The sequence below is a fragment of the Plecotus auritus genome (assembly GCF_963455305.1).
Source record: "Plecotus auritus genome assembly, chromosome: 6".
NCBI classification, from domain to species: domain Eukaryota; kingdom Metazoa; phylum Chordata; class Mammalia; order Chiroptera; family Vespertilionidae; genus Plecotus; species Plecotus auritus.
The window spans coordinates 133,793,641-133,815,300 of record NC_137773.1 but is presented as its reverse complement, the minus strand read 5'-3'; the positions used below and the strand labels follow the sequence as shown (position 1 = coordinate 133,815,300).

Below are 21,660 nucleotides of genomic sequence, written 5' to 3'. Positions count from 1 at the left end.
CTGAATGTTTCCTGTTTTAAAAACTCATTTCATCATCTTACTTCCAAAATACGGCATCTGTTTTTCACCATCCCATAGAGAGAGGGAAGACTAAAAAATACTTTCTAAAAAAATAAATATTTTAGAAGTACCATTTACAGTGATAAGGCAGTATTTTAGACCTATGCCTTGGTGCGTATTTGCATTACATACGTGCTTCAAGTTCCAAGTACCTTCTCTATGTCGCTCTCTCCTTCTATTGAAACCACTCAGCCTTTGGGGGCTGTTTTTGCTAATGATCTCTTGGAGTCGGCCAATACCAGCCTCTCATTTGGAACAGTTATTCTGCGAGTGTCATATTGGATCATTCCAGTGGCTTGCAAAATGGTTTACAAAAACAAATTGAAACTTGGTATTGGCAAAATTGTCTGAGCCAAGGGTTTGGGTAGGCTACTAAAATATATTCAGTCAAGGAGGTCAGCAGCGAACAGATAAACTGAACCAAAACTTAAAGCAGTCTTCCTCTTACGTGAGTCCATAATTACTATTTTGAACATGGCTCTGTTTGCTGCTGCCTAATATAAATTTTTGTGTTAATTTTCCTGTATTGGGAAGATCTTGAATGCGTTCCAGGATGCGAAGGAAAAAAATATGCTGACACTCCTAAATCAAGTATATGTTTTTGCAATAAAGAACACTGGTCAATATACAACTGAGGAAAAACTGAAACAGATGTGAGGCCTAGAACCACAAGTGTTTGAATTTGCCCAGAAATGCTATTTTAAACACTCTATATGTTGGTCTACTGTTTTTTTGTGGAATAATGCATTCTTGGCATCCTTAAAAGGTTTCAATATGTTACAAGGTTATCCAGAAAGAAAGAAAGAAAAAAAAAAAAAGCGAAGGGCTAACGTATCAATCTGGGCAGCGCGGGCCAGACTTCAGCGTGCCCTTTTGGAAAGCAAGAGAACCCGTATTAATTGCACTTCACACAACGAGCCTTTAGTTTCCCATGAGTTTTCATTCTCTGCAGACTGAGGCTTGCTTTTCACGAAATGATTTTCAAAGGGGAACAGAGACACTCAAGTCCACAGTAACTTCAACTAGTGAGGTGCAATCCTTGCAGTGGTAAACACAGATACCCTTCTGGGGACTAAAACTCTGGTCCTGGGGAAAAGCATGTGCCTTTCCGTTCTCTGAGATGCTACAACAGCAACACGCTCTAAAACAATTAAGTTACATGCATAATGCTAAAAGAATGCGAACAATCCTATACCCAGCTTTGCGCCATCTGCTTGATTTTTTGAGGAACATATATAGGAAAAGAGAATTCCCCTCTTGTTCTGGTACATATAGAAATCTTTTGAAGCTTCCAAATAGTTTGGCTTTTGGTAAAAAAAAAAAAAAATTCTCCGCTCTTCTGTTATGCTAACATGTAGTCACCCTAAACTCTCCCTCATGGTTTCTCAAAAAATCTCCACATGAATTATCTGAACAACAATTGAAGCCACTTAACAATATACAAGTAACATTTTATTTTATATTCTATCTTCCATTTGGCATAAGCCTTTTGATGTTTGTTTTTTAAACCAGTGAAATATACAAATCACGCAAGACAGAAATATATACATTAAAAGTACAGAATAAAGGCCATAGAAGATATACATAATATCTGAATGACAAGTAGAATATTTTACATTAAATAGTTTCTTTTAAAAACTAGGATTGTTAAACTTAACTCTCTTCATAAACATGAATCACTAAGAAGGAACAAAATCTGGTTTAGCAAATAAAAACTTCATGGTTTTTGTATAATAAAAACCAAAAAAGTGACATTTTAAACTAATTAGTGCTTTTTAACTTTAAGATCTTTTGCTTGCAATTCACTGCAACTGAGGGGAAGTGAATATCCTTGTGCAATAAATTAAGAGCCACATATGGCTGAGGTGATGTGAAGGCCACCAAGCCTATGACGGCTGTAGGAGATGTGTATCTTTCCAAACTCCTTAAATCATGCAAGTCTGAGATAAGAACACGTTGGATGGCACTTTGTGGAAAGAGGTGTTCGGTTTTAAAAATCAGTTGTCTATGTCATGAGCTGGATTTTCCTTAGGGACTCAAATAGGTACTACTAAATCTACCAGGCACCGGTTTCCACTCTGCAGAATGAACTAAGGAGAGAGAAATGATGACTATGCTTCCTAGTTTTGAATCTCTCTTCATTTCCAAGACTATGACGAACTAGTAATGCCCTTTCAGGAAAGTGTACAGAAATGGAGGTTGGAGAAAAGGGCGGGGGCGGGGAGGGAGAGAAAAGAAATCTTCAAACCAACATGCATACCAGGGAAGAAGGCCTTCCGGATGCCTCAGACACGAGGCTGCTTCGTGATGCTCAAGGTAGCATCACACCAGGGCCACTGCCCACGCTCAACTTGGAAACCCCTTGTTAAAATCCCCATGCTCAACTTGGAAACCCCTTGTTAAAATCCCAATGGATCGCAACGAAGGACAACCATGTTCTAGACCGAGAAATAACCTCAGAGGAACATGTATTTCTAAATCACTGGCTGCACTGATATATTTTTATTTATATATACATATGTATGTATATATATGTGTGTGTGTTATGTACAAAAGACTGAGATATCAGGCACCATTAAACCACATTCCACCCCTCCCTTATATATGCAACTGCTCAGGTCCAATAGGAACAGTGTTAGGGTTCATCTGCAGTGTCCTAGGAAAAGCTCGAGTGCAGAGCCTAAACACAGGATCATAACAGTGACACGCTGCAACACCCCTGTGGACTCCATCAGCCAAGGAATGTCATTTAAACATAAAACTACGGCTCCTCAGAATCCAAGTTTTAGGGGAGAAAAATCCCTAAGTAGCAACTGTTTTCCAAGTGGAGCTCCTAATGGTTCATTTCCTATCCTGCAATCCAAGGGGACCCAGTGGAGCTGCCTTTGGAAATGGGGCCGGCCTCACCTCTGCAGCGGGGCAAGGAGGGCTCAGGCAGGGCTTGGGGTCAAGTGGGAGGGCGGATTTCATTCTTTCCCTGCAAACAGGTTTTCTGCTCTGGTGCAGCGCTGAACTGCATTCAATTACCTTGGTGTTTGGGCGGAGGGTCTGTGAATGGAATCCATTTATTATTTTGATTATTATCATTTATTAACCAAGTATCCCTAAGAAAATTACAGTATATTTTCCTTTAGATTCAAGCCAACCTCCCCCGCCCCTCTCCAAACAAAACGTCTACAACCCAGAGTCATTCGGGGATGCTTTCCCAATCTGATAACCTAATTCCTGTAACAGCTTCAAATCAGTCTTAATATAGGAGTTTTTAAGTTGTTTTTCTTTTTTCCTTTCTGAGGCTTTCCTCCCTGCTCCCCAAGTTTCAGTAGCTGTTAGAATGGGACCATCTGCGCATGGAATGTTGGAGAAGCATGAGATACATGATATACTTTTTTTTCTTTGAGGGAAATGAGATTCTCGCTCTTAAATTACCATTTTGAAAATGTTTCAGGCTGGCAGCCCCTGGAGAAAGGGGAGGGGGCCTCATTTTGTTTGTTTGTTTGTTTGTTTCTCAAGACCTTTCACCAGAGCATTTACAATTTATTTTGGTCACCGAGGCTGAATGGAGCATAGACTTGGACCAGCCCCTTCCAGCTGGATGCTACCTGCCCTGTACAATCCCACGGTTGACAAAAAGAAAACATATTTCCTTTACCCTCTAGATGTGCACACAACTAAGTCAGGGTATGTGTTATTTCCCCCTCATCCTACACCGTCAAAAGAAGTCTTACCTTTTCAAAGATCCACAAAATAAATATTTTCTTGGTTCCCACCCTCCATTATTGCCAAATAATAATTATAATATTAATAATAAACCACAGAGTTCTTAGATGGGAACAGAAAAAAAAATGGTTCCGGTTGCAATTCTCGGGGGAAAATAAAACAATATTAAAAAAAAAAAAACAAAAAAAAACAAGAATCACTGTACTTTCTATAAATAAGTGGGTCCTGGGAACGGGGCTGGGTGACAGGCGAGCGGCGGGCGCCCACTATTTGCACACGAACTGGTCCACGATCTCCGTGCACTTCTTGCACTTGACATAGCAGCACCAGTGGAACTTGCAGTGGCAGCGCTCGGTCTGCACGGTCTTGAACTGGTCATAGCCGCGGCCACAGCACATGAGCTCACAGCCGTCCATGCCCTCGGATGTCTTGTTGCACAGGCGGCCCTGCGTGCCCAGCGAGCCCGTGCTCTCGTTGCGCACGCAGTAGTCAGGGCTGGGGTCGATGTAGACCAGGTCCTGCGTGGTGGGCGAGTTGAAGCGGCTGTTCACCTGCACCAGCTTGCCTCGGCCATTGAGCCGCATGGCCGCCGCACTGTCATACTTCTCCTTCAGGGCATCACCCACCTTGCGGAAGTCAGCCAGCTGCAGCCAGCACGTCTTGAGGCTACAGGAGCCGGACACCCCGTGGCACTTGCAGGCCACATCGGCCAGGTTGTACACTGTCTGTGGGGACATGGGACAGTCAGTTTACAAACGCATGTAGGAGCCCGGGTGCAGGCAGGGCTATGTTAACAAAGCTCCCCTCCACCTTCTAGCTGGAGCCATGTTCCCCCCTAAACTAGGGGCTGGGCTGCTTCCTCCTCATTCTCCACCACCCAAAGTCGGGATTGCTTTCTTTAGAACTGGGGTGGGGAACCTTTTTTCTGCTATGGGCCATATGGGTATTTATAACATCACTCGCAGGCCATACAAAATTATCAACTGCTCTATTTGGTCAAACATTTAATTAACTCACCCCTCACAGGGCCAGAGCAAATGATTTCGTGGGCCTTATGTGGCCCCTGGGCCGGACGTTCCCCACCCCTGCTTTAAATAGTCAACAAAATAAATATGTTCTTAGCCCCTCATTATTACACATCATCATCATAAACAACCACAGCTCTTTAATAGGAACAGGAAAAATGTGTTCCAGTTGCCTCTGTTTTGTCGGGAAACAACATTAGCAGCAACTAATGCAGCCTGAATGCTCTTCCCAGAGATGGTGCGCAACTTTTTACCTGCACCACCTGGATTAATCCCCACAACCAGCCTCTGAGGGAAGTGCTGTTATCGTTCCCATTTCACAGGGAAGGAAAATGAGGCCCAGAGAGGTGAGTTACTTACCCAACTAATGGGAAGTAGGGGTACCAGGATTTGAACCCAGGCAGTTGGGCTTCAAGCTCATGCTCAGTGACTTGCCTATGGGTACCCAACTGATTAAGTGGTAAGGCTGGGAGGGGTCCAGCCCAGGTGGGATTAGGGCTCAGACCTTGACTCACTATTACTATTAGTGCTGTGTACCACACACTGTATTAAGAGCCTTTACATTCTTTTCTTTCATTTAATCCTCCCAGCAGTGTTATCACACAGGCTGGATCAGATGGTGACACAGGGGCACAGAGAAAGAAAGTGGCCTGCACAGGTCACACAGCTAGAGTGTGGGAGAATTGGGCCAGGATCTCAGATTTCTTCCCTCCTGCTTCCTGGACAATCCCTACCCCTCTCTCCACTGCCTAGGCCAGTGGTCACAAACTGTGGCTCATGAGCCGCGGTTTGCCGCTCTGTTGACTAATGAGTTTGCTGACCACTGGCCTAGGCTAAGAGCACCCACCTGGACCCAGGCAGACCTGGATTCTCTCCTGACTCTGCCTCTGAATTCAAGCTACTGGCATCCCCTCTCGGAGCCTCCACTTCCCATTTGTGTAGGGGACTGTGGCGGCACCAGCCTCACAGCACTGTCATCAGGATAAAATTAGAGGATGCTCGGAAAGTACTTAGCGTGCAGGATGGAATCAGTAAATCTGGTCTTTCTCCAGGGTGACAAGGGCATGGCATTGGGCCCTTCCCAATCACCTTAGCCTCGGGTCTGGCCTCAGAGCACTGTGCCCAGCAGTCTGGGAGGTGGCGGCTGCCTATTTATAGCCCTGACGGCCCACAGTGCCTGGACCCATTACCCTCCAGAGTCCAAGTGCTGTTGGCAGGAACCTGGAGGCTGGAGTGAGTTAGAAGGCTGCTTCCACCCAGCACAGCCATGACCTTCCTCCAGGGGTTCTGCAGGGGCTTTCTTAAAAAGGGGGCCAAAGTGTATTCCCTTGGCATAAAGAGTTTCAGGCACAGTTAGTCTAAGGAAGGGTTTTGCAAACATATTTAACCTTCACTCCCCCATGAGGAAAATAAAAAGCTATGTCCCGAGGAGATACTAATGGGATTTCCTGGCACAGTGTCCAAATTCCCTGCCCCACCCCCACCATCCTGGAGAAAAACTGTCTTTTATGTAACCTCATCCGCCAGGATACACACTCAGCTCACTGCTTGAATTAGAAAACTATGGCAGGGGGAGAATCCCTCAATATTAAAAAATGCAGATGTTAAATGAAATTATAATATTAAAGGTACTTTTCCAATTCTGCAAAATTCCCTCCCTTCACTTGGAAATCCCTTGACCTGTTCTCCTCGGTTGCTAAGCCCCTGATGATTTTTCTACATAGGAGAAGTGTAGGAAATCTTCAAAGAAGGATGAAAGCACCTAATATGAGCAGAATGGGCCCAGAGCGGCAGGAACATCTCATGTCCTATCTGAGGCGCTGGGCCACACTGCAGCGGAGAGTCAAGGTGTGCGTCTCTGATGAGCACAAGAGCAAGGTCTCTGGGTTCCCAGAGAGAGCAGGGTTGACATGCCCTTTGCACAGCCTTGGGTGGGCCACCCTGGGGAGAGAGAGTTCAGACACCCTACGGTGGACCACCTGAGGCAGAAGAGGCCACACTCCCTCTGGAGCAATTATCTGACCCCTCAGGGCAGCACAGGCAAAAATCTGCAGAGTTCAGTCCTTCCCCGACAGCACCAAATGTTTGGCATCAAATCTGAGTAGATAGGATAGCTGGAATGGTCTATGTCTTCTACTTCCTAATGTTTAGTATTTATCAAGCACTTTACTACTGGCCAACACTAAAGGAAGACCTTCGGTGGGACCAGAGGAAGTTGTTATTTTGTAGATAAGAGTCACGTATTGGTATTTCACATGGTTCAGCCTACTACATGATCCCCGTTAGTGCTCAAGATAACTTCAAGCTAATGCCATGGCCATTTAACAGATGTGGAAGTGTGGAAACTGAGGCTCAGAAACAGAAAGGTACAGACAGAATTGGATTTTAGATTTCACTGCTTCCAAAAGCTATATCCCTTCATCCCTAAGCTGTGATGTATGAGTTCAATTAAGGAAAAAAAAAAAAAAAAAAAAAAAAAGCACAAAGCACCTGGTTTACATCTCATTCCATTAATTCTCTTCCACAGCCATGAAGTGTTTCTCTAGGCCTCAGTTTCCCAGTCTCTAAAATGGGGGTGTGCAGCCAAAGGGTTCTAGGGCTCCTTCCTTCCAGTTCTGGATATTTTACTTTGTGATTATCTTCCCTTCTCCTTACCCCAAAATACAGAAGAGTGAAATCTCTGACCAGAAAGTCCCTGGCACCTACCTTTCCCAGGGGCTCTGTGAAAAAAACAATGACCCTGGTTTTCAATGCTGCCAAAGAGAAGTTTTCACCCCTTCATTTTAGAGCAGCCATAAAGTGCCATGTGCTTCCCCGCAGGGAAAAAGGGGTCCTTTTAACTGTTGTGGAGAAGCATTTCATGTCCCCACCAGGGGAAGGAGGGAGCAGAATGGGACACTCAGGAGGGCCTGAGGATTCGGTCCCCTCTGGGCACTTCTGAGTGGTTCTCTCATCCCTCCAGAGGCCCCCACAATTGGCCTGATGGTCAGACTAGAAAAAGGCTGTAGTTTTCCTATAAAAGCTCTCGCTCTCGCTCTCTCTCTCTTTTTTTTTTTTTTAAGAAAAGCCTTCAGTCCATCAAGCTTGCTCTCTAATGACATAGGGAAGAGAAAGAAAGGTAAGTCCTGGAGACTGGGGTGAGGGTTTCTCAGCTGGGCACTTACTGGATAAAGAACTCCCTCTCCCCAAGTTAAGCACAGCCACAGACCTGTTCCAGGGAGGAGGGCAAACACTACTAACTTTTTTACTTCCAAGCTGGGCTGGCCAAAGGCACTGGGGACTAATTAAAGGGGCAGAGAAAGCTCTTTGTCAGGCTCCTGCAGAAGCACCTTGGCTGGAGGGGGCCCAAGTAGCACTGACCCCCATGAGGCCTTTCTGGGGTGTGTGCCCCTCTCCAGAGAGGCCTGAGGTCTTGGGGTGAGGGTTTGGGAGTGGGAGAGAGCAGGAGGAACGGGAGAGAAAAAAAGACAAACAGGGAGAGAGGGAAGGAGACCAGAAAAGATAGAAAGGAGGTTGGAGACAGAAAGAGGGAGACAGAGATGCAGAGAGACAAAGAGACAGGAACCAGAGGCAGAGGGAGGGGTAGAGAGGCCGGAAGAGGCCTGGCTTGGTTGGGGGAGACAAAGGGAAGCAGCGTGGACTCCACCGGGCACTCACCCTGCGGCCGGCCTCGTTGTTGTGTAGGTTCATGAGGATGCGCGCGCTCTCGTAGGAGCCTTTGGCGTGGATGCGCTCCCGCTCGCGCGCGTCCACGAACTCCTTGGCAAAGCGGTAGCCGTAGTCGATGTTGTCGCCGCAGCCGCCCCACAGCCAGTCCCGGGGCAGGTCCTTGGGGCGCGCGGCGCGGCTGCAGCCGCAGGTGGACAGCTCGCCCTCGCGGCACGCGCGGCTCATGGCGTTGACCACCCCCGCGGCGCTCACCGCGTACGTGAAGGCCGTCTCGCGGCTGCCTGCGGGCGAGGACGCGGGTCACTGGGCGCTGCGGAGGGCCCCCCGCCCCGCCCCGCCCCTGACTCACAGCAGCCCCTGGCCCCGGGAGGATGTGGGCGGGGAAGCTGTGGAGATGCTCGCACACGTGCTGCCCCTGGACAGGGACCACGGAGGGCCCCATCCCCAACACACTCTCGGGCCCTGAGCCCGCCCTGCATCTTCCCCCCAAATAACAAATAACGCAGCAGCAACAAATAACAAAGGAATGGCACATCCCTGATACCTGCGCTCTTGCCTTTCAGAGCCAAAGGCAGGACTCTAGGCAGTGCTGGCCTGATTTTCTCTCCAACTCTTTTTAAAATATTGGAAACTTCTTATTTCCAAAAATGCACAAGAAAGAAGTCATTGAGGGGAAACTCAGAATCTGGGTAGACTTCCTCACATATATTTTAATGTTTGTATTATTTTCACATGGCAGGCACACAGCAGTTGCCAGGCCTGGAGCCTCGGAAAGTTTGAGGCCCCAGTGGATGGCAGCCACTGCGGCAGTCACACTGTGGCCACGCGGGTTGGCGGGTTCTAGCTCACCTCCCTGCCTCCTGCTGCTCGTAGCCTGGCCCTCACGCAGCACTAAGTGTGTCTCAGGATGAGGCTCTAGACTTTCCCAATGGACATTTTCTAAACAGATCCCTAGACCGTTATCATTGAGCTGCTTCTTTTTGAATCCCAAGCTGACTGGGCTGATACTTCTCATCTCGGTGAGTGTCTTTGAAAACAGCCTGCTGGTCTCCAGTGCCCCTTCTGCAACTCCCTGCCATCCCGCGCCTCCGTGTTAGAATATGACAGCAAGAAGGCAAAAGCACAATCTCAAGGGGAAAGACAAAAAAAAAAAAGCTTCTTCCTCCCAAAGACTTGTAAGGAATATACAAACCTGAAACAGGTTTCCCCTTCCCTAACGCTTGCAAAGACTGTCCCCCTGTAAAACAGGGGCCCTGTTTGTCAGGAGAAAAATGGAGGTCATCACAGACTGCCTTAATCTCCACTTGTACGTGAAGACATTTCTACGCCTAACAGAAAGCACTTAATAAAAATCTGTACTATGAGGGAGAAAGGGTTAACACCAGCAGGCCAGCTGAAGCTGGGTCTGGGGGTGAGATGAGGGGGGCTCACTTTCCTCAACTCTAAAATCAGAGTATTGAACTAGAAACCCTGGGGGGGGGAGCCCCCTCTGACACTAAAATCCCTGTACCAGAATCAGTTTCTTCTGCACTGCAAGTGCTTGCTAACTGTTTTGTGAGGAGCAGAGAGGGGTGGCGATACAACTCAGCCCCAACCAGAAGGGTCCTTCTGCAGGGGGACGGCTGTGCCAATTCAAGGACCCATCCTTTTCCTTGGATGTCTGCTCCAACTCGATCCATGGCCATTTCTGACCCCACCCCCACCCCTTTCAGGAATGGCGATGGTTCCCATTTACCACAGACCTTCCCTCCCACATTTTAAAAAATGAATAACTTGAGGCGTGTGCTGGTGGTTGGCAGCAGGATCCAGAAAGTTCCTGTGGGGCGTGACATCTATCTTGCTGGAATTAGTGAGGCAGAGAACATGGGAGGGAGTGGAGAGAAATGAGGAGGGAAGATAGATTCTAGGGAGTTATTTAAGGATGAACACATAATACAGAAAATGCTGTGGCCCTGGATGGGAGGCTTATGGAATAAAGAGGTAGCTAGAGGAAGAGGAGATAAGTGGAAATCAGAGATATGGAAAATCAGACCCTGTCTTGTGAGTATACAAAGCATAAAAGGTCTTTTATACCAAACACAATCATGCTGCTTGTTTCAGAAGTCTATCTTGAACATTTCCTTTTTTGTCCCAGAATACGAACCTGGTAGAAGTCTCCAAGCTAATTGGTCACTGCAGGGAAAACGTGGGTTTGAAAGGGGCTCTGGCTAATAGCCTGTGGCTACAGTCATCCTGGATGGAATACTGCTACTTCTCCTGGGTTTCCCTCCCTGTGAACCTACATCCTCTCCCATCCTCACACTCCTTAAAAATGGTGCCTTCCTGACATATCTTTTCACAGCATGGAAACAAAGAAGGGCCGGAGACAAAAGCTGGAAGAAAGGGTAGCATGATGAAAAATGAGAAAGTTTCCCAAATGAAGAGTGGGCCCTTCACCAGGCGATTGTGTACAGTGCCTCCGAGGCCATTGGTACCCTAGAAAAATGAGTTGGGGAGGGGGTTGGAAGTGGCAGCCCTGGGTTTCTCAGACACTGGCCCCATCACAGGGTCAGATTCTCACGGACAAGAATTGCTCTCCATGTCCCTAATGTCCCAAGTGCTTTGGAGCAGGCAAGTGCACACACACACACCTTTCATTCTTAAAGGTGTTCTGAACTTCCCCGCCCAAGGTGCCCTTAAATGGAAAAGTGAAAAAAACTAAGTCACTTTCCCACTAATGGGGTTGGGTCCATGTTCCTCTTCCACTAAAAGCTATTCTGTTTTTTCTTCTCTCCAAATATATTTTAAATTCGAGAGAGGAGAGAAAGAGAGAGAGAGAGAGAGATGGGGGGGGCGGGAGGCGGCTCTGTTGTTGGTGCTCCAACACAAGCAACCCAGCAGCAGCTTTCTGCCCTGAGACCCCAGGCATCTGGGGAACTGTGGGCAAGGGAGATGCGGCATCTTCCCAGAAGAGCAGTTGACTTGGAGATCCTATCTAGGAGGCTCCCTCAGAGGCTGTCCCACCCACTTCCCATGGACTCAGACAGACAGTACCACACAGCTAAGGACTAGAGAATGTACTTGCAAGGGACAATTAAATATAGGCCTTTGTACCAAGGGTTCTGCTTGTTTCCCGAGGAAGCAGGCTCTTTGAATCTTGGACCACATTTTAAATAAATCTCCAGCAGAACTCAAATCCACTTAGCAAATGATAGCTTATTCTGAACATTTTGGCCCAAAACAGGCTACATATAAAGACGAGAAGAGGATCTTAAATCAAAGCTGTGTTCCAGTGACTACACAGAAAAACAGTTCCAACTGCTGTTTCCCTGTCTGGTTACCATCAGAGGTGTGTGATTTTTGCTAACTCATATTCTTGTGAAAAAGTGCCCCCACAGTTGGAGAGGAAGGCCATGTATGGGGCACTCTATAAGCAAATGTAAGGGGGGAAGGCTGACAACATGCCATTCTGCTATCACTTTAAAAAGAAGTGTTTAGTTCACTCACAATATCAAAATGCAGGGGAACTGAATCTCCACCACACCCCCTGTTACCTACATAAGGCAGCCTATATTCAGGGAAAACTGTGTTTCCGAGGCTGAACTCCCAGCTCCTGATCCAGTATATACATTAGCACATTTTAATCATTAACAGGAAGGACAAAGCCCTAGGAAACTTTGCAGGCTGGGGCTTCAGACCATTTTCCCATTCAATTAGAGGACTGGCTTCCAGGCCTGTATTATTTTAGTTTATGAAGCCGCTTGGCTCAAACATCCACTGACAACTCTTTTTTGTTCTCAATGAATGCACTTTTCAGGATTTTTTAAAAAAGCATTGTATCCATCCGTGATGGATATTAAGCCAACTTTTTATCTTCAGTCAGTATAAACAGTTAATTGCTTTGATAGATTGCTTCTTATTTTAGGAGTTACTGCAGTCATATTAATTATAAGGGCTTGTTTTGCATAAAAGAAAAGAGGCCTAAAATATTCACACCAGAAAACGCACACAGGACCTAATCTGTCAGACAGTGCCCTGTGCTATTAAACCAAACCAGAGGCAAACAGATGTTTCAAATGCTTTGCCTTTTGTCCAGTTTTAATGCCATCTCCTCCCTGAATGGAACAACAAGTTCAACAACATATTTAAACTAAAGAATCAGATTGTGAGTGATACAATTAAACCTTTTCTTTTAAGTTGCTAGGTTGAGGTCTGAATGAAGGATGTGCTTTTATATCAATTGCCAAAATCGCAAATGTAAATTGGACCATTTCTAATTAAAATTCTTTCAGGGACTAAAAGGAAAGCTTTTAACATATAGATCTCCATAGCCTCAGGGACTATCTATATTAGGAAAATTAGAACCTGATTCATTTCCAACACACCCAGCATTCTGAAAGATGGCAACTATTAGTTTGCTGCTTGGGCCATTTGAATTGCGGCTTAAGTTAGAAAACTGTTAACAGCTAAAAGAGTTTTGGAGCTTAAAAGAGTATAACTGACTCAGCCTTCCTCATCTACTTTTGAGAAACCAAAATAAGTGTGCTGCTTCTATTGTAACCAAAATGTTTCTTAGAAAAATTACACGTTCAGAAACAATAATGGCGTCTTAGATGCTCCCCTCCTGATTGGGTGAAGGAAGTCCAGAAGGTAAAAAAGGAATGTGGGAACAGGAATTAACACAGGTAGCAAATAAGGACACAAATCCCCAAGCCACTATTCTGCTGGAAGATTCCCTGGGGATCAGGCTGGTCAGTAAACACTAAGGACTTTTTCTAGGAGAAAAGTGTATATATATATTTTAAAATATGTGAAGTGGTCTCCTACCTATCTGCATAACCCTGCCAAACACGGAGGTGTTATCCACAGTGCTGCAGTTCCATCGCCGATGCCGGAACTGATACTGGCATTCTTTGATGCCCGTCTTCGCGCCTTCACCAATGTACTGCATGTGGTCCTGGTACAAGTGGCAGAGCTTCTTCTGTCCTTGAGAGAGTCCTGCCAGCTGGCTGCAGAGAGGCTGTGCTCCTATGATATATACTTCTGACATCTGAACAGGGTTATTCATACCTAGCGACCTGGAAAGGGGTGGGGGGAGATGTGCATTTAAGATTTACGTGAACTCTCGAGGTGGGCCCCCAGAAAGCATGTCAGCAAGACATAGTTCTAAGCACACAGATGCTTTTCTCTCCTGCTTGTCCTCATGACAAAGTATGAGAAGGGCTTCATAAAACTCCTCTGTTTCAGCTCCACTCAGAAAACGGAGGTATTGTGTAGTCCCCATCCCTCCATCTGGCCCCTCAGAGTTTTTAACTCCCTTCCTTGCCCCCACCCTTGCCGTATACCTGAACCAGTATTTCTGAAACCCACTCAGAAAAGAGGTAAACAGTGGTTTCGGGACAAATCTCTGACCTTAGAGAAAGTGACTGACTCACTTTGCCCCACAAATTAGACCGATCTGCCTTGAAAAATGTATGAATGCCGAGGAAAGTAGACACAATTAGACACGGGTGGCAGATAGCAGTTCCTTTTGACTGATGGAAGAACAGTGGGACAAGTATATAGGCGGGAGAAACTTCACCACGCTCTGGACAGTTTAAAAGGGCTCCTTATATATGATTGTGAAGGACCCAAGACAGGGTATCCAGTGAACAGCAGTCATGTTTGACAGTCAGAAAAACACTGCTCATTCACAGGGAAAAATATCCAGAACGCCGTCAAAAATAATCCTCTGGATATACTGCAGCCTATCTGCAACGGCCCGGCCAGAAAGAAACCCTCTCATTCAGGGACATTGGACTACTTCAAGCTCACCTTTTCTTGACCGAATTTTGAGCCCAAATACTTCTTGACTTGAAGTTCAGCTGTCTTCCTAGAACTCTCCCTACAGTAGACCCTGAAGGTTAATAATCTCAAGTGACAGAAAAATAAAAGTTGAAACTCACTTTTACTACCTAGAGGTGGCAAAAAGTAAAATGTATAGATAGGCTTCCAGTGATTAGAGAAGTGACTTTTGGTTCCCTTTTATTATATGATGTACTACAAGCATACATCTGAACAAGGGCCTCACAGACACAGGTCTAGATTTATAAGTTCTGATTCCCTAGGGAGCTAAAGATAAGCTTTACAGTATTAGCAACTTCAAAGAAAATTCTTATTTAAAAATACATGTAAATAAAAATGTATATGTGTCTTAGATAAATGCACCCAAACTCATGATTTAGCTTTAAATATGGCAGCATCATACAAATGTATCTTTAAAAAAATAAGATATGCACATAGAATGAACTTACCACCAAGAATTGGCTTCTATTACAACCTGGGCGAAGGAGAAAAATATGGCCAAAGCCATTAGGAAGAACTTGGAAGACATTGCACTTCCAGCCGTCCCCAAAGCAACTCCTGGGCTTAATATTCCAATGGACTTCTGGAGAGGGAAGAAAGGAGCAGATGTTTATTGCCTCTCAGATAATTTTCAAGCATACAAGTTTAAACAACGGAAGCATCCGGGTCTCTTAAGTTTACTGTTGATTGACTGCGCTTCTCCTCCGTGAGTTGTTTGATGAGAAGATATAAGCAGTTTCTTTTTCCAAATTAATCCACCCACGCAACCTCACCAGGAAATCTGATTTCTCTGGGATCCTGCGCGCGGGGCACGCCAGCGATTACAAACATGTCTCAATGCTGTCGAGTCAAAGCCCGTGTGCCAGGCGCTGCCTCCTTCCTGCTCGCTCGCTCGTGTCCCGCACCCCCTCGCTCCCCTCTAGTTCCCGCAGTGCTAGGTCCCTCCATGGGAATTCACTTGGGACCCCGCCGCCACCCTCGTCCTCTCCCCGACCTGGGCAGAGCAACAAGTGGAGCCGGAATTAATTCCAAGGGTGAGAGGAGCGCGAAGGAGAGTGGAGCGCGCTGCCGGCGGCTGCAGAGGAGGCGGGGTGGCCGGCGCGGGGGTGGGGGGTGGGGGCAGGACGCGGGAGGGAAGGGCAGGGGGTGGGGGGCGAGGCCCGGGGGAGCAGCGCGCGAGAAAGTGCCCAGCTGGGAAATGCAGCTCTGAATTAACATCGTATGTTTCATAATCAGTTTACGGGCCGCTTTGGGCGAAGCCACTTCCAGAAGGGGGAGGGCAGCCTGGTTTTCCTCAGGACGCTCCTCAGCCAGATTGTGGGGGCACAGGAATCAATGGAGAGAGAGAGAGAGAGAGAGAGAGAGAGAGAGAGAGAGAGAGAGAGAGAGAGAGAGAGAGATCTGCTCTCCCAACCAAGGAATCCAGGAATCCAGAAAACAGAGCGCTCCCTGGGGCTCAGCGTACTCTAGCGTAAGGATGGCACCCCAGAGGAAAGAAGGGATCTGTGTCCCGTTGTACTCGGACAGGACCCCTTCCCTGCTCTCCCCACCATTTTCCTCCAAATTCTTTTTCACTCTCCCTCCCGACCCCACTCCTGGCAGCTGCCTAGGAGCAGGGGGAAAGGGAGCCAAGGGGGACTCCAGTTTCCTTTGGTCCTGGTCTGGAGTTGTCCGCCACTTCGCCATCGCGGCACCAGGAGCCTGGCCTTGGTACACCGCCACCCCACCCTCCAGCCCAAATAAGACTCGGTTGGGTCAGTTCTGAACGGCGAAGGTGCAGATTGAGGCCAGAGCTGGTTCCAGTGAGCCCCCGACGGGGCCAGAGATCCGCAGGCTCGGGCGCCGCTGCGGAGACCCTGGATTCCAGGGCGCAGAGGGCCTGGCGGCGAAGGTTCCAGTCGTCAGGAATTTCGGGGCAGGGGCGGCCTTGGAAGCTTCCGCTGCCCTTCCTCCCCACTGGTGACTTCTCCACCTGCAGGCGGCAGCGGAGCAAAGCGGTGGCGGCTGCGGGTGGGAGGAGCAGGTTTCCAAAGTCCCCTTTTACATCTTTGATAAGTTTAACCCGGACGCGCTGCGCCTCCCGCAGCTCTCAAGGGACCCCTTCCTCAGGAAAGGATAGGGGAGCCTCTTCCAGGCGACAGAAGGACCTGGCCAGGAACCTTCGCCATAGAAGGGACTGAGGGGATCTAAGCAGCTTTGGAAACAGGAAGGGGCTCAGAAGCTTGCCACGGCTTTTCCTGGCCAGCCGCCCCTCTGGCCCGGACACCTCGGGGGGCTTCTTCGAGAGGAAATGCTTATGTGGTCCCCGGTGCCAGCTAACCAGGGCTCCAGCGCCCGTGGCACACTAGTCCTCAAAACGCCTTTAAGTTGGGGGCGCATCCCAGAGAATAGAAACCTGGGGTTTCCCCAGCGGTGGAGAGAAGTCTTCCCTCCCCACCCCCGCCGGGAGTGTCAAGTTTCCTCCAGGGGAGGGGGGTGGGCTGCGAGGTCTGCCTTCGCGCGCGGCCCCTGATGCAAAGTCGACTCTCCCCATAGGCGGCCGAGGCTGCGCGCATACACTCCTGCACAATCACACTCACGCACGTTCATACACTCACACGCGTGCACAGATACACGGGCTCCGATGTGCTTTCCAGACGGCGGCGCTGGTCGCTGCTGGCCACGCGCACTTTCCGAGCTTCCCGACCCGCGGGGCGCGCGGGGCGGGGCGCGGGCAATGGAGAAATTGATAACAGATTCGGCGGATTACAGGGGATCTCTTTGTTAGAGGGGAAGCCACACAAACCGAACTCACTCTCGGCCGACGACCCCGAGAAAAGTCCACCTATTCCCAGAGCTGGGGCCAACTAGTAGTGGATCACTGGGTCTCTGCAAGCCGGGTCTCCCCAGCTCCAGGCTGGGGTCAGCCAAAGGTATCCCCAAGGGGATCCGCAGGAGAGCCGGGCGAGTCGTGTCGCCACTTAACCCCGCGCGCTTGCCCGGAAACACCTTGGCCCTCTTTCCCATCCAAACCCCGAGCAACCCAGAAAAGGCCCCACAAGTTTGAAATATTTAAGGAACCTACCGCGAACTCCCTAATAAATACATCGACTTTGTTGGATAAACACCCCTGCCTTGTTTACGAAGAGATCTGATCCGAAAAGACAGTACAAAAGGAGACCTCTCCGGAGACTGGTACACCGAGCGAGGGTGAATCAAAACTTCTAGGCAGAAGCTAAGTTTACCAAGAATGGACCAAAGGTTTTCAAAAGCTTTCAGAGCCCGGGAAAGCTGACTTTGCAAGGACCTCGGAACCTGTTCCTTGTGTGGGATGGGAAGGAGGGTGCCTTTGAGAGTCTCAAGCGCAGGGGAGGGGTGAGGTTGGGGGTGAGAACGTTAGCGCGCCCTTGTTTCCAGCCCAGAGCAGCTAATCGAAGCGGCTACTTATTCTGTCTCTCCTCCAAAGCTTTCACGTTAGATTAAAGGTGTTCCTAACCCTTCTTTTCAACTGGGTTGCGGGCGTGGAGTGATAGGAGGTAAGAGAGAGGAAACCATCAAGCTGTTTGGAAAACGTTCGCGTGCCACGGAAAGCACCGCAAAGCACTCACAAACCTCCCAGAGTCCTCCGCCCGCCGCCCCTAAAAAGAAATTCCACAAAGGCAGGCGAATAACCCCGACCATGGCCACTGGCGCTACCTCACTCAGTTTGGGCATGCCCTTCCACCAGGCTCTTTGCGTCCAGCACCCCCCCGCCCCCCGCCCGCAAGTCTCTGGAAGTGGAAATGATGAGGGAGACCAACTTGGAGGAAGTGAGTTTGACCTGGACTCACGGTGTCGAAAGGGGTAGGAAACTCCAAGAATCACAGCTCTTGGTGGGAAATAAACCTTGTTTTCCCCACTGCGATCTCTCCCCAAAGCAAGGATAAAGATGGAGAAAACTGCGGGAGAAAAACTCGATTGTTGTGTTGGGCTGTCCTGCTTCAGGAACGCCAAGAGAAGTGGGAGGGGAGGTGAGGATGAGCCGGTCAAGGCTGATAGGAGGTCCGCTTTGAGGGAGCAAACAAGGAGCCAGCACTCCCCCATGCCTCTAGCCTGGGTGCAGGGCGGGTGGGTGGGCTGCGGCTGCCCAGTGCTGCCGGGATGTATCCAAAGCGCTGTGGCGGGATGGGGTGGGGGGAGAGAGGGGGGAGAGAGCTTTCGGAGCCCAAATCATTGCAAGGAACGTGAGCAGTCTGTGATCGCCCTGACGCAAAACCAACAGCAGGTCCAGTAGCAAAGGGTCTCCAAGGGAGGAAGGAATAGTAGCCAAGTCTAGTTCGGTCTGTTCCCTGCCTTCAGTCGTCCACCCCTGGGACAAGGCTCTCCAGACCGCAACCCCCTCACACACACACACACACACACACACACACACACACACACACACCACTCCTACCTTCTCACACGAAATGTCTAACTCTCAGCACAGGCTCTCAACTTTATCCAGAGGAAGAGCAGAGTCCGGTGGAATGAGAAAGAAAATGAAACATCAGTTCAACCCCCACCACCTCCCTTCGGAGGCAGTTTCAACTGCACTTTTTAATAGACAAGAAACTGAGGACCAGAGAAAGCAACACTTGTCCTCAATTACAGAGAAAATTGGTGAGAGCGCCAAGACCAGACCCGAGGCCTCCTAGAGGGCAACGCTCTTGTTCCAACGCCTTGGAGAAGAGGTACCAACTCTTGCTCCACCCGCCCGAGCCCCGTTTGCTGGGTCGTGCCCTTGGCCTCTTCCGCATTGCGGTGGCGGCGCAGTGCAGCGGGTCGTCTGGGGGCCTCTGAGCGGCCCTCCCCTGAGAGGGTGGGGTAGAATGTGCGCAGCCAGAGGTGGGAACTAGAGGCGAACCCACTCGCCCCACAGAACTGAATCTGAGGTGTCCTACCTCAAAGCAGCCAACAGGGGGCAGCCGGCACCGCACGGCAGGGAAGAAAAGACTGCGGGAAAAGCTGAGCTCCCGGCGCACGGTGCTAACCCCTTGTGCACTGGAGCGCTCCAATGAGGGAGGGAAATGGCAAGAGAGTCTTGGGTCGGCCTTCCGGAGGGGAGGGAGGGTTCTCCTTTGTGGGGCGGTGCGGGACCAAGGCTACTATACCCAAGACCCAAGAACAACTGACCTTTTTACTTCTCCCACACACGCAGGACACAAACCCACATACTCGGACACACAACTCCGCTGCCTCTCCATCGTCTGCGCGCTCTCAGCATTACCCTCTCGGAACTCCCCTGGCAGAGGCTGTCTAGAAACTGAATCTCCGCATCTGGCTGAGCCACAGAGAGCATTGGCGGCAGGGCAGGGGCTGAGGAGGTGTGATCGCAACGCTGGCTACAAGCGACTTCCAAACAGCGAGTTGTCCATTTAAAGAAAGACGAGAGGAGAAGGGGCCCCATGCCGGACTAGTTTAGAAAGTAAAACAAGGCCGCGGGGGTCTCCCGGTTAGCGGGTTTTTAAAAACCTTTTGGGGAGGGAGAATTTGCTTGCTTTTAGGAAACATTCTCATTCCAATTTCAACCTTATTTTCTAGAAAACTGAAAATGGGAGAGATCACCAAAAAATGGGAAGGATAGAAGCTTGGAGGACAGAGAGAGGAAAAGTTACTTGAAAAGTAGCTAGTTATATTGCAGGAAGAAATGTTAACTTTTCCTAAAAGTGAACTCTCGGTGACCCTCGGAGTGTGTGACTCGGCTTTAACATACAACTGACAATTAAAACAAACAAGAGTTCACAAACTGCCCCCCCCGCCTGCTCTCCCAACGCAGACGCCCAAATGTTTCCAAAGGACTAGGCGGATTCCGCGCAGGGGGCCTGGGCGCGATTTCCCCGCGGACAGGATTAGAGCCACCACCGCCAGTACTCCCCACCCCCATCACCGCCGCTAAGTGCCCAGCTCACCCAGTGGCGGCTAATAATGCTAATAACGCGACCCTGCTCCCTAAGCCGGGGTGCGCACTGGACCCCCGCCAGGCACTCTTAAAGGTACAGGGCCTGCCGCACTAGGGTTCCCTGGCCAGGACGAGCCTGCAACCTGGTCTCTCTGGCTACAGAGGGCGAGGGGTGCGCTTCTCCGGAGCAGCTGGCCCCTAGTCCAGCTGCCCAGCCTCCCAACCAAGGAGGCCACTTCCCCTTTCCAAGCCCTGGCCCACACACCTCCTCGGTGCCCGCGCAGTGGGCACTTGGTAAATATTTGTTGAATTGAATCATTATCCTGTTACTGAAATATACATAGTAAGTACACTCGAGTTTCTCAGGGCCAAAGGGAAGTTAAGTCCTCTGTGAACCGCACTGTTTTTCTGCCTTGGCTCTTGCTAACCTTTTCTCCAAAGTCGAAAAGGTTTACAGAACGTTTGGTGAGACAAGAAGAGGTCTCAGGGAGACAGAAATAGTGCGCAGGGGGTGGGGGGGCGAAGGGTAGGGGTCCCTGCCAGCCCCGCGGGAGTTCCATTCTCTCGAGGCGAAAGGAGAAATGGAGGAATAGGAAGGGGTATGTGGGGGTTGGGGAGGAGGGGGATTCAGTTAACTTCCATAAGAAAAAAAAAAGTAAAGGTAAAAAAAAAAAAAGTGGCGAGCGTTGGAGGAGCAAAGAACACCTACCTTCATGGCGAGGGGGAGGGGGCCCGAAGAGAAAGTCGCCACCAGAGCAAGGGCAGCAGAGAAATCCAAGCAGAGCGGCCGGTTAAGCCTGGGGGGACGATACGACACAGAGCTGCGGGCTCCTACTGGGCGCGTCCCGCAGGCGCAGGGAATCGGAGCTGAAGCGGTTCCTGGAGCCCGGGTCTGGGGACCGGAGCCTTAGCAGCGCTGGGATGCGCCCGGGATCCGAGGGGGCGCGGAAGTCCGGCGACCCGCAGCAGAGACAGGGCCGGGCCGAGGCGCAACAAGGGAGCCGCGGGTCCGGCGAGGGCGCGCAGGCGACTGTTCCGCGGCGAGGCGCTCCCTCTCCAACGTCCATCAGCGACGGCGGTAATTAGGGCTTTCCAACCCCAAATGTGGGCGTGATTGTGCAAAAGACTTTACAACAAATAATAAAAAAAAATTCTTCACAAGAGGGTGAAAAAAAAATGCCCCACTACTCAACTATGGCCTGAGGCGAAAGGGGGGGTGATCCGTGCGCCCAGGTGCCCCCAGTTCATTCACACCACGGATTCTGCAAACTCCTGGCGGCTCACGCCCTCTTGATCTCCAGCTCCTCCTCTCCAAGTCTGTGGCCGAAAAGTCTTCTTCCAGGCGCTGATCCTGGGGCCGCGAGTGTGCGGACGTCTGTGTACACACAGACACACACCCAAACACACACACACACACACACACACACACACACACACACTCACTCACACACACACTGCAGCGTTGGGGCC

The 21,660-nt window shown here is 49.5% G+C and overlaps 1 protein-coding gene across 1 annotated transcript; it reads right to left on the bottom strand.

Moving 5' to 3' along the window:
• Positions 1-1,507: 1,507 nt before the first annotated feature.
• On the bottom strand, positions 1,508-21,017 carry WNT5A (Wnt family member 5A). Its single transcript, XM_080672772.1, has 5 exons — positions 20,900-21,017; positions 14,744-14,877; positions 13,278-13,528; positions 8,460-8,752; positions 1,508-4,502 (listed from the first exon to the last, which is right to left on the bottom strand). The coding sequence occupies exons 1-5, from the start codon at positions 20,903-20,905 to the stop codon at positions 4,044-4,046; spliced, it is 1,143 nt and encodes a 380-aa protein (XP_080528898.1). The 5' UTR covers positions 20,906-21,017; the 3' UTR covers positions 1,508-4,043.
• Between the last annotated feature and the right edge of the window lie 643 nt (positions 21,018-21,660).

Bases quoted from the DNA above. Each gene is read 5' to 3' on its own strand.
- WNT5A (XM_080672772.1), bottom strand. The intron at 13,529-14,743 runs GTAAGTTCATTC...ACCCCTTTCCAG, and splicing joins ATAGAAGCCAATTCTTGGTG to GTCGCTAGGTATGAATAACC. The intron at 8,753-13,277 runs GTAGGAGACCAC...CCTCGCCCGCAG, and splicing joins TGGCAGGGTTATGCAGATAG to GCAGCCGCGAGACGGCCTTC.